Below are 12,760 nucleotides of genomic sequence, written 5' to 3'. Positions count from 1 at the left end.
GAATAGCACCTCTCATGCCCAAACGGTGAGAGTGCACTCAGATAAAAGACTCTTCTAGATTCTTGTGTTACCAGTGGGCGGAACTGTAGTGCTATTTGTTTAAGTACCACAGCGCACCTGCGTCACACGTGGCACAAGGTTAAGTTGTGGCTCATTTCTATGGTTGTGTAACCACTGTTGGTGGCAAGTTTGCATCCATCGCTGTAATTTGATAAAATCATGAATATAACTCTGCAATTTTCAACTGTTATCCTCGATTCTTTATCTAAAGAGTAAAATTTCAGTCACAACAGGTTCATGCAAATGTTGACAATAAAAGCCCTGTTAAGAAATGTATCTTTAAAATCATAAAGGGCTTTTAATTTTAAATGGATAAGTGTTGAAGTTGTATTAACACGTAATGGAGTAACGTTAACGGGGCAAACAGTAGAGGATCAAAAAAACGAGGCTTCGAATGCCACTATGACAACTTTGTCTCTATGCATGACATATGCTTGATTGGATCTTCTAGCAATTAAAAATATAAATGACTTCCAACAGGATCTAGAGAACAGCACCACGCCGAAGCCAACAGCCAGTTGCTACATGCATGTGCCAAACACAAATTTGCGCCAACATTACAACAAACAACTCATTCGTTCATTTGAAAAACCACAATTGTTAAAATGAAAGCCCTTTTCACAGGTCTCACATGCACCATCCATCCATTATCCATTCCTGGAGCTCATCTGTCTATGACTGGACAAGTCGACAAACCATCACACAGTAACACTGACAAGTATTCTCGCTCACGTTCACGCCCATGCTCAATTAAGAGGCACTGATAAAGCCAACATGCATACATTATGTTTGGACTGAAGCCGGAGGTCCGGGAGGAAATCGACGTAGGCAAGCGGAGAACATGCAAACAGAAACACCTTCTTGCTACGAGGCGACGGAGCTGCATCACCACGCAGCCTCACATCCACCAACACTGATTAATTCCCAAAGTTGCTGTTGTGGCAAAACCAAATTTAACACTTGACTTTAAGCTGGATTCTTTCCTTCAATCCAAAGCCTTTGGTTTTTACAGAAAATAATATGTGAATGCAACACTTTGGGCTTTTGATTTGCGACTTAACCTCTTTACCAGATGCAATTACACAATTATCTTCATGCACAGACCAAGACACTTTAAGTTATCCATTTTTTTCTTCATCCCTTCATCCCTCTCTGCTATGTCTTGCATGGACATCACATACTTTTTTTTTGCCAACATGCAGCTCATGATGTGGTTAACTGGCTGGTGCTGCTGCTTCCTGCTTTGAGCCGACTTTCTTATTAAAAACTGCTTCTTTATGTTTGGTTGACTCGTGAGAGGGGTATTGTGGAAGGGAAACAAATTGTGTTAAATTGTCATTTGTACTTATTTCCCCGGCTGGCCTTCCAGCTTAATAATACTTAAAAAGTGCAGGGAGAAAAGGTGGAAAACATCCTGCAACAGAAACATACACATGCAGTAAAGTGTGTGTCAGTGTAAGTGCTTTCATTAATCACATTGTGTAAATCATATTTATCATGCTTCCTGAAAGCCTCTGATGACAGAGCACAAACAAGTTAGTATATGTCCAAATGACTTGGGGACTTTTTGAGTCAATTACTGCCAATATGAGTTACCTGTCAATTATTTATGCGATAATATTTTAAATCAATCTGGTGGCAAGTTTTTGTTGGAAAAACAAGTAACCCCAGTGGGTTTCCAGCCATCTGTTTTAAACACATTTTAATTTTGCACATGGGAGAAGTAAGAATTAAGGAGAAACAAGTTTCAAGTATAACAAACTTGGCAGAGGTGGGAAGATTGGCAAAATGCAATGAAACGCAATGGAAACGGTGGAAAGTGGCAGGAGGTTACATTTGTAAAGCATATGGAACAAAACAGACTGCATCCTTCCTCAACTGCGTGAAACATAAATTCCATATTTCTATCAAGTTATACAATTTGTTTTCATTATTTTAAGTTTTGAAGGTCACCCTTTAATTAAAGACATCTAATTGTGCTCAGTTCTTCAATGGTGTTTTCTCGTTGAGCCATTGAACACATGCATTTGAATTCTTGTTCAAATTTGCGGTAAATTTGTAGTGAAACTTGACTATTGTCTTTAGTGGTACGGCCACTAGGAGTCGCCAAAGCTGAATATCTTTAAATCTAACACGCAAGTCGCGTTTCCACTATACGAACTTTCCCTTGGAACTAGGAATGTTTTGAGGGACTCATTTCCTGCGACTGCATTTCCACCACAAGCACCACGGTCTAAATTAAGATCCGAGGAGATTATTTCACCCTCCTAAACAGTTCCTGCTCAGGCGGTAAGCACTTTCCAAAGTTCAGGAACTTTGGGGGATGGGCCATGTTGAACCGCAAAGTTTGTGGCTGCATACCAGTTTGAATTTGTTTACGGTGCTTTGGAACCATGAACTTGGAACTACAGAAAACATCATACAGCAGATTGATGACGAAGTGCAGGTTGTATTTTTTATTGCGTACAAACACTGTGCCACACTCAGGTATAGGTGGCGTTAATGTAATATAATGTACCTACAAGTGGCCAACCGCAATTAAAACTTAGAAAAAGAAGAACAAAATATGTCAGATGACTAATTTGTCTAACTTTTCTGGGTCTTCAGAAAATGCAGCTGGCTAAAGGAACATTTTAATTTCTTGAAAAGGGACTAAAAGTTATTTTAGGTGGAAATGTTACTCTAAAGTAAAAAGTCTTCTGAGTATCAAACAGAAGTGAAAATTGGGTCTGGGAAATTCGTTGCTTTCTCCTTCGTGATGGATGGAAACATTAGTGGGTTTGTATTCATTTGCATGTTCCAAGTACCAGATGCTTAATCAGTTATTTGCTAAAAATGCTACTTTCTGGCGGAGAATAGCGGAGCTACGATGTGATGCAGAAACAGTGTCGTGGAATATACTGAACATAAAGATCACAGCACAGAAGTGGATTATCCTGCAGGAGGTCCTGATAATTTATTCAACAGAGCTCTTTGGAACTGAAATCCGTTGTCGCTGATTTGTGTCCAAGCTGAACCACAGCAGCCAGCATCCGCGCAGGAGCAAGCTACAAGCGTTTCACTGCCACATTTGTGTCGCACACTTGGACACACAAAAGGGACTTCCAGCCATAAATACCAGAGGGAAATATTCATTCCACTCCAAGTCCTCTGGATAATATCTGGATAAAACATCAAGAACTGATCCACCGCTGAACTTTTCTTCAGCTTTGTGTTGACAGCAGTATGACCTCTCAGATAAATACTGAAATAACGAGTGCTGGATTTACACGACTGACTCCTCCTCTGCCTGGAGGCTCAACTCTTAGATGTGATTTTGTGCAAAAAGATTTGAGTCTGAATCCACTTAACTTCATCTCAGGTTTATCAAGAGAAAACATTAATTATATTTGCAGTAGAGGTTGTAATGGCCCACAGCCAGATCTGAATTAAAAGCTTTAAATCACTAATTGGATGAAGAACAAAGAGTATGTCTTACTTTTAGAGATTATAGGAAATCACAGTGGGGCCTTCCTTTCGCAATTTTCTGGATGGTTTTGCGATACGAAGCTGTTAAGTCTAACATATAAAGTACATCAATTTTATATCACTTTCCTTGAGAATTGAGTTTATGTAAAACCACTTTCTGGGGGAAATCTGCTGAAATCATACGTCCCCCTCCCAAGTAAATAAATCAAAGCAGGCTGCTGATGTTGCATTTTGATTGAAAGGTTAAGTGACGGCAAATGTGTTTCACTCAGCCACGCCATCCTGTTTGCCGCATCCATTGGGACTTTAAAATGGTGCATTGGAAAAAAATTAAATGGAGCCTCGGATTTAGTCTGGAATATTTAGATGTTCTGAGCTCCTGCTCTTATATAGTAGAAGGTTAATGAAAAATCATGACGTTCAGCTAATGTCAGCGCTACGGATCCGTTTGCAGCTACTCTAACTAACAAGCTAATCTAAGAGGGTGATCATCTTACCTGTGTACAGCGACACAGAAACACTAATATGGCCATAGACTCTCAGTTTTATATTTAGGAAACTTCGCTCCTGTATGAGACTGTGAACACGCAGTATTATTGTGAAACACTCCGAACATGTGGAAATATTACAAGTTGATCCCAGTGTGAATAGAAAAAAAAAGGTAAGCCGGTCTCTCGCTGCACTATCCCGTGTTACCATTTGCTGTGCATCATTAGCACTAACGTTTTGAAATAGGAAACAGAAGCCTGCTGGTTCTCTTTAATGCGACGAGACGACACAAGACGCCAACGTCTAATAGCGGCGAAGCTGCCCTCATGAATATCTCATCAACGGGTTGTGTGTGGATTTCACACCGCGTGGTTACAACTCGAGCTTTGAAGGTGAGAAGACCTCTGATTAGCCTCCTTGTGAACCCGTCGGAGGGCGCGTTAGAGCGCATGTACGTTACATCACAGTCGGGGCTTTTGTTTCCGCGCAAGATTTTCATAGGATAAAATGAAACAATCAAGCAATCATGTAGAAGACCAAAGGAATATACAAAAAAAAAAAAAGAGACTTGATAATTCCTGAATAATTGGGAGAGTGGAAGGGGAGTTAAGTCTATAGTTGCTAGGCAGTGGACACGCGGTGGCGGAGGAGCTGGTATTTCCAGCAGCAACGAGGATGTTTTCAGTTCAATGTATGCTCACCGACGCAGGAGCTCCCATCGAGCAGGTAGGAGCCATTGTCATGGAAACCACTTCTGCATTCACAGTGGTACCAGCCGGGCAGGTTGACACAGCGGGAGTGGTTGTGGCACTCAATCAGGCCCTCCGCACACTCGTCGATATCTGAGGACACAAACACGGGAGTAACATCAGTGTCGGTGGAAGTTATCACCCACTACCGCCGTCAAAAAAACGCCAACCTGAAACTTAGGCTCATTTGTGTCGTCTGATGCTTTGCCGGTTCTTTGATCGTCACTGGTTTGCAACAGCGGAGGTCGATCAAAACCCGGCCGCGCGACGGCAGAGCTGGGTCAGCGTTTGGCCACATTGGATTGGCATCATTTCTGCGGACTGATCGCCACAGCGGGGATCAAAGTCTCCACCATTTTGCCGGCAGAGTTGTTTCCCTTATGCTTCTTTTCTATTTCTTCTTCTTTGCTCATTCTCCCCCTTTTTCTATTGGACTCTGCTTTGTCTCTGGTGTGCAGCGTGCACACACATGCCCAGCCCGGAGGTGTTAGGTCTGCGCGCCTTCTCCGGAGAGTAAGTCTCTCTAATCCATTATGTATGGTGTGAGCTCTGCTCCTCATCTGCAGCTCCCTCGCATCTGGCTGTAAAACTCGACCTGTGCACACACCTTGGTAAAAGTGTGACCTTCAGTCATTCCTTCAAATCACGTACGCGCTAACTGTCGCAAACAGTGACAGGCAGCGGGAGGTGTGGGGGGGGGGACTGCTCATTAACTGTCATGTCTACACCTGGAGCAGATCAACAAGAAACAGTGCAGTAGTTCAGAGCCGGACCGCCAGGTGTTTTTCATATCATGTGATGGATTCAACGACAGTTCCTAGAGGCTGGCAGGAGTTGTCGAGTTTTGTCAGTATATAAACTGAAAAAAAAAAAAAGGTCTGTCAAATTCAATTCAATTCAATTCAATCCACGTGACATTTGTGCCAGTTTGTCAGCTAAAACACATCTGGGAAAAAAAAAACCTGAAGATGTCCTTAGACAGTCCCGGGTATTTTATCAGGGCTGATTCGCGCAGGCTTTATCGGGTCAGTATCGACTAAAATATAAGCCAATCAAAATCCATCCTTTTACTGAAATCTGTGTTTTGTTCATCTCCTGCTCTCCTTAATGACAGCTGGGCTCTACCTTGAAGTACTTTTCTCCACATGAGAGTAAAGAAGGACAATGCGCTATAGTTCATATATGTAGTTAAAAAAAAACAACACACCAAGTGAGTGTTAGACCTTCTCTCTAGCCAATTTCTTCAGGTTAGTTTCAGTAGTTGCAATTCTCCCAGTTAAAATTTGATTTAAAAGATTTCAAATTAAAACTATAAACTGTAGCGATTTGAACCAGGCCCGAGGATTTGAATCAAATAGCCGATGAAAAATCATGTGTGCCAAATTTTGAGGCCGACAGACGTTATTTCAATCATGTATCAGATGAACATCAACATACAGGTGAATACAAGACGAGGCCAAAACGTAGTATGTGGCTGTATGAAACGTTAGATGACTTTTAGTTTGAACAAAAGACTTTTAATTTGTAACCGCTACAGGAAGTCATTGACCGCGGTGACCCCACTGTTGTGGCCCAGACAGTAAATGTTAGATTCGACTCTGTGTCTGCAAACTCTGTGTTAAAGGACTTAAAAAAAAAAAACATTGATTAAGACTACTTGACAAGGAAGTAAAAAAAAAAAAAAAAGGAAGTAAATGGTGAAATCTACTTCTGACAAAGTTCTACCCACACTAGTGATACAGAAACAGCTTGGGTCTAATTTCTTACAGGAACACATTTACCGAGACAGTAAATGTCATAAATTACACATAAAACCAATATTTTAATTAAAAAAATGGTCTGATTAAAAAAAAAAAAAAAAAAAATGAAAAAGAAAACAGGAATCCAATGAGAATATCAATATCAGTGTCTTTCCCTGCGTGTCCTGTGATTAGAGAACGAGATATCACATACAAATCTGTGTAAAATGTGGAGCTGGTGGAAGGCTATTTATAGTGAGAGTTGAATCGTTTCGTAATCACTGTGGATTGTATTTCTCAAGTGAATACCAGTCTGTCTCATTTCTTGTTTGAATCTAAACTTGACTTTTATGAAACCAGACAGATATCTGATCTGCCCAAGATGCTCGCGGCTGATAATGTTGATCTGTCTAGACAAAAGCAAGGAAAGAGAGCAAACATAGTACATTTCCCAAAATGTCTGCACATTCACCAAAGTTTGTGTTTTTTTTTTTCACTCTGAGAAAGTTGTGTCTATCTAATACAGATTCTGCTCCACAAAAATGTATGCTTATCAGCACAAACCCAGACGTGGCCATTTCAGAGGCTACACGAATAATGTGAATTTTAGATAAAGGAGAGATGCATTGAGGTCAGGACCCGTAGAGATAAAACAGATTTGAGGGTTCCAGGGTTCCAGTGAGGTTTACGTAATATTTTGCGAAGAAAAACTGAGATAATAAAAATAAACTGGCCTTCTGATCTTGTGTTATGATCATGTTTGTGCTGCTCCAGCCCAATTTGTTAGAGTCACATTGATAACTCTGCCTTGTCTTAAAGAACACGCACGCACGCACACACACACACACACACACACACACACACACACACACACACACATAAGTTGAGCCGTTTAGCAGTGTGTTGTTGTAGTTGTGTAGTTGGCTCTGAGCGCCGTAGGTAGTAATAAGATGTGACAGCTGCCGGGAGGTTCGCCCTCTGTCAGCCTCTCGGGTCAAAGGTCCGGTCAGAGTTACACCAAAAAGATAGATTCCCTCTCTGACATCCCACTGAAACATACCAAGATTGAAGGCGATTGGTGGATGAGAGCAGCTAACCCTTCTGCAAAAAGAGCAGCGCTGCGCGGTTACACGAGGGGGCATCCGTGCATATGTTCGGGCTGGTGCAAGCTAAATGGTGTAATGACTTCACCCTGTGGCCATTTGATTCCCCCAACCTCATTTACTGACCCCGGTACAATTTAATAGGTTTCATTTTTACACTTCTAATTTGTTGTTGCAAAAAAATGTTTTAATCGTGGTCCACATTTTGTTACACCTACATTTTACAACAAGGAGAGACGCTATTTAAATACTTAAACTGTTTAAATTTGCGGCATTGCCCTCTCAATTCTCAAGTTTATTCCATCGACTGTATATGAAAGTGGACGTAGCTTCTGGGTATACAAAAAGTAGGCTCGTGTGGAAGCGCCTTAAACTGCAATACCACACAGCGCCACTAGAGGTTGGCTCCAGAAATCCTCCGGCTCCATAGACTCCCATTCAACTTGTCTCATAAAATTCTAATTCAAACAAATTCAAAACTCAAGAGTTACCTTGGTGTTGTTAGCTAAAGTCATTACTTGTTCGTTTTCTGGCAATCCATGTGAAAATCATCCCGTCATTAACTACAAAACAAGCATCAAAAAGACATGTTTTCAGGGGGAGTGTCCATTTGATTGACAGGCCTGCGGTGCAGTCAGGTTACGACTACCTGTGAGTGAGACGCAGTATCGTCAGGTTTTCCAATCTGATCGAGTCAGATCGCAAGTTACCTTTTCATAATTCACTGTATTTAGGTGAGGTTTCATTATTGCAAATTTGTTGCAGTCGTGTGCAAAAAGCTGCAGATCTTCATTCAATCCTGAGAAGGAACGCTGCGATTATTAGACACTATGGCTGCACAGAGAAGGCTAGCAGCTGACAGCCGCTGTAATATATAACACGGGCGGACCATATATCACTTCCTACAGCACGCAGTGCCATTAATGAACCTACAATATACAGCACGTCTGCTACACATCTCGCCGTCACAGTTACAAATAATGGACAATGTTTTGTGCAAATTAGGATCGTGAGGGAAATGAGTATTTGTTATTTATTAAACCGTTCAATTTAAAATTTGCTGACACACACACACACACACACACACACACACACACACACACACACACACACACACACACACACACACAGACACATGCTTTCGAGACTCCACGTTCTGTACTTTCACCGTGGAGCCTCATGCATGGCACCTCCTTGCATTGCATAAACAAATAAACATGATTTGGGAAGAAGGAAAGCAATAACGCCCAGCCTGAACATCTTAAGTACACAAATAACAGAGCAACGGCACTGCCTGCCTTCCTAATGACAATAATCCTGCATTGCTCTCCGTCATAGCTGTCCATAATTTATGAAAAGCGACACGTTCGAGGGGTTTTTCACTGCCGCTGCAAAATGCCACCACTTAAATTGTGAATTATGTGACATGTATGTATTTTTCTTCCATCTCCTCACAGATTTTCTGTACTTCATTCTTCTGTTTATGTTTGGAAATACAATAAGAATAAAAAATAAATGCTTGATGCCTTGTCTCAGTTAAAATTCAGATTTGAAACACTTATGCCTCTGCCACATTTGTCATAACTGCATTTCATCTGTTTTTTTTTTTTAACTAGCACACCCTCTGTAATATTGCGATTATACAACAAGTTACCAACTAAATAAAATGTGTAATCAAAATGTAGTCATATTGCGAGGCAATCCGATGTCCGTTTCCATGGCGATACACGGGGTATGACTAAGAATTGGAAAACAATCAGACGACTCCAATTTAATGTGTGCAATGTTTCCTACTCCAGGAAGTAGGCCGAGCCTTAGCAACGACCCTAGCAACGGAGGCGATTCCTCGTCCCTTTTAATGTTTCCTAGACATTGTTTCTCAAACTGAATAAATACTGCACATAGAAACACAAAACTGCTGAGCTAGCTCAATCTTGTTCTAAGTAAGCTGAAAAAAAGATATCGATGAACTCGTGTATTTTTAAGATTTTAGCACCGTGTCGTGCTTTAAAACCAAACCGATCAAGCTGGCCACCGCCGGGATTTTAAGTCCGTAGTGTTACGGTCCGGGTGCTCGCATCAATAAAAAAGGACAAAGAAAGACCAGATTTTGCGTAGTGGTTCACATTTAATAGGCCTATAACACGTAAAAACAACATCATATTGCATATTGCATGAAATTCAGTTCCTATTGTATATTTGCCATGGAAACATGGAGGCATCGAAATGTCACAGCACTGAATTTGAAACAGTCAGACCGCCCACTTTAAGTTTTAGGGATGTGTGAAGATGTTTACATCTTTACTCAGAGAACCGTATAAGTACAATGTAATTTAGGACAATACAGCAGAACAATAACTCCAACATAAAAACAAGACTCCCGAGAAATATTTACTCAGAGCCAATCAGTGAAATGTTCTTAACTGTACGCACAGATGGGGCCGCTGCAATAAAGAGAGGTTCTCTGGCTTCAAAGCCCCGACGAGACGCATCGCTGCGCTCCCGAGTGTGTTATTTGATTATACACAGGCAAAGGCCGGCCAGCAGTAAGTTGTTTTCTCAGCCTTCACAGTGTAGCTGGTGATTAAGAGCAAGTTAATCACCCAGTAAATTATGGCAAATCATTTGTTCTCGATGCACTTTTGTTTGAAGAATTGTGCAGTTGATCACCAACTTCTTCTGTTACGCACTGAAGTCAGGTGTTTTTCAAAAATGTTCTCCGACAAGGGAAAATCACCACGGAGTTCAAATTGGCTGATCATGTGAAAAATTGAAACTGAGAAGGGTTCAGCAGGGTTTATCCGATTTAATGCAATTTTTTTTTCCACTTTATAACGTTTTTTTTTTCCTTCTTAAGAAGAAGTGGTTTGGGTGGTAAAACTGCTTTAACTGTTGTCATGGTGACAAAGGTTGTATAACTTTAAATATAAGGTGCTGATTTAGAAAACACGCTATGATCGTATTTGAGGGCAATGTCGTGGAAAAACTGGTATTAACAAACCCGGATTCAAAGAAAAACCAAGATTATTAAACAGACATCATTCCAATAAGTAGATCAGCCTTGCAGAGAAGAACATTGTTTTGAATCTACGACCTGGGCCTCGGACCTCTTCATGTCACACACACCGACACATATTGACGAGCTCAGATTGAGTCACGATCCCATGATCCCAAAAATCCCCTTCGCCAAAGTTCCTAAAAAAACTCATCACTAACAGATCAATGAAAGCAACCGGCCATGAATAGATAGTTAACATGTGAATAATGATACAAAATTGACTTTACTTTTACTTTACTTTTTACATCAGGAACAAACGACCTACAGGGGGGGACGGGTTGGAGAATTTATTGCAATTTTGGCCTGATGGTGACCCTAGAAATAAGGCAACCTGGTATCACGGCAAAGCGTGAAATAGATGGTTCACTGCAGCAAAACATGAAATAGTCACGCTTTGGCCTCTCTAGAGGGGACAGTTTCACGTTTTCCCGCCTCCTAATACCGCCTTAAATTGTCCTTTGTACTTGGTAACGTGATCCTTCATTACGTTACTTTCACGTGCGTGCAAGTTTCACGCTTACAAACCGTGACACTGTCACGCCTAGAGAGGGCTATCTCATGTTTTGCCGTGGCTATTTCACGCTTTGCTGTGATACCGGGTTGAAGCATGTATATTCATCCTCTAAAGAAAATGATCACTCGGAGTAACACTTCTAAAAATCCAAATTACATTAATATCGGGCTTGAACTCAGTGGTAATTCTCCCAGTTGTTGTCATGACAACTTGTTGTGGACTGATGCCTGAGTGTTCAATGGAACAACTGATTTTGCCAACCTTAGAATTCATTTTTCAATACATCAGGCTGAACCGTTCTGGGTATTTTAGTTAGTTTTATAAAAAATAAAAATAATTCTTTCTAAAATTTTGCCTGACTCACAGCAACAACTGCAAATGCACAGAAATGCCTCATTCCACCCGGATCGCTTTAAATGGAGGGCACATGTTATTTAAAAACCCATCCATCACGCACCTTGTTAGACCTTTTCATTTAGATGTAATAAAAGCTCATTTCATTTGAGTCAATAATTCCTAATGCGTAGTGATTTTGTAAAACTATTTGTTAGCTGGTGTGTGTGTGTGTGTGTTTTAGTGTGAACGGCCTTCCGTTCTCTCCGTCTGCGAAAGTGAAGTGGACAGATGACCTTCCAGGCGTTACGGGGTACAATGTGTAGCAGCTCCCATAAATACACTCCATCAATCTTTGTTGCAGTCGTGGGAAAGAAAAAAGGAAGCTTGACAGCATTTCACATTTCCTTCTGTTTCCTTCCATTACAATGCAAATGAGAGCACTTAATAGTTAGGTTGTTTTTTTTTGCAAGACATTTTCCCAATGGGGGAAATCAAGACTTTATGACAGTCCAGATTGTGAAGTGCTGTGAGTTTAAGATCACAGAGGAAACTTGGAATTAATCCACACGTAGTTAAAATAATCCCAAAGCTCTGCGGAGAATCCTCCGGCCTGCTGAGCTTTACATAATTACAATTTATCCCCGCCCTACTGACCTACTGTAACAACATCATGGGGCCTTTACAGTAAAGTGTCCTCAAACAGAAACGACAACCAGAGTTTAGGTTTTATTTTCTGCCTGATGGTCTGTGACCAGGAAATGTCCTTAAAATCAACAACAGAAAGCTGGATTAAAGGAAGAGTTATCGTGACCACATTACACTGTTCTACACTACTGATATGAATTGTTTGTTTGTTACTGTCAAATTGTCAGTTATTTATTCAGGAATGGTTAAATGTACTTTTTAATGGACTTGTAACTGTTGTGTCACCAGCATTTGAACGTCTATATTTCAAAGTGAAGCCTGTCCAAAAAAAACCCTGTTCGCATGCAATCACTGAAATGCTGCTGATTCAGCAGTTATATTAGACCTGGATGTGTGAGAAATGTTATACTTTGCAACGATGTTATAATTTAGCATCTTCTGACCTTAAAATTGCCGAGGTCTGTATTTTATTTTGGTGCATGTATGGCCATCGTGGAGCTACTAAAGTACAGTCGCAGAGTTTGTGTCAGAATTACCATTTCAGCCTGAATGGGTAGCTTTGTAAGAAGACCCCCCCCCCTCCCAAAAACAAAACAATG

The 12,760-nt window shown here is 40.9% G+C and overlaps 1 protein-coding gene across 3 annotated transcripts in view; it reads right to left on the bottom strand.

Moving 5' to 3' along the window:
• The window catches only part of LOC138624866 (protein kinase C-binding protein NELL1-like), a 247,844-nt gene that overhangs the window by 14,951 nt on the left and 220,133 nt on the right, over window positions 1-12,760 (bottom strand). For 2 of the 3 annotated variants that reach the window (XM_069705430.1, XM_069705429.1), the window contains one exon: window positions 4,719-4,859. The exons of the other annotated variant lie outside the window; for it this stretch is intronic. In XM_069705430.1, coding sequence (XP_069561531.1) covers window positions 4,719-4,859 — 141 coding nt within the window. The remainder of the gene's footprint in view (window positions 1-4,718; window positions 4,860-12,760) is intronic. 3 annotated transcript variants of the gene reach the window in all.

This window comes from Brachyistius frenatus, unplaced genomic scaffold, assembly GCF_029030835.1.
Source record: "Brachyistius frenatus isolate BFR_SWC_R1_liver_20210118 unplaced genomic scaffold, ASM2903083v1 Contig_56, whole genome shotgun sequence".
Lineage (NCBI taxonomy): Eukaryota > Metazoa > Chordata > Actinopteri > Embiotocidae > Brachyistius > Brachyistius frenatus.
The sequence above is the reverse complement of the archived record's forward strand: the minus strand, read 5'-3'. Positions and strand labels throughout refer to the sequence as shown.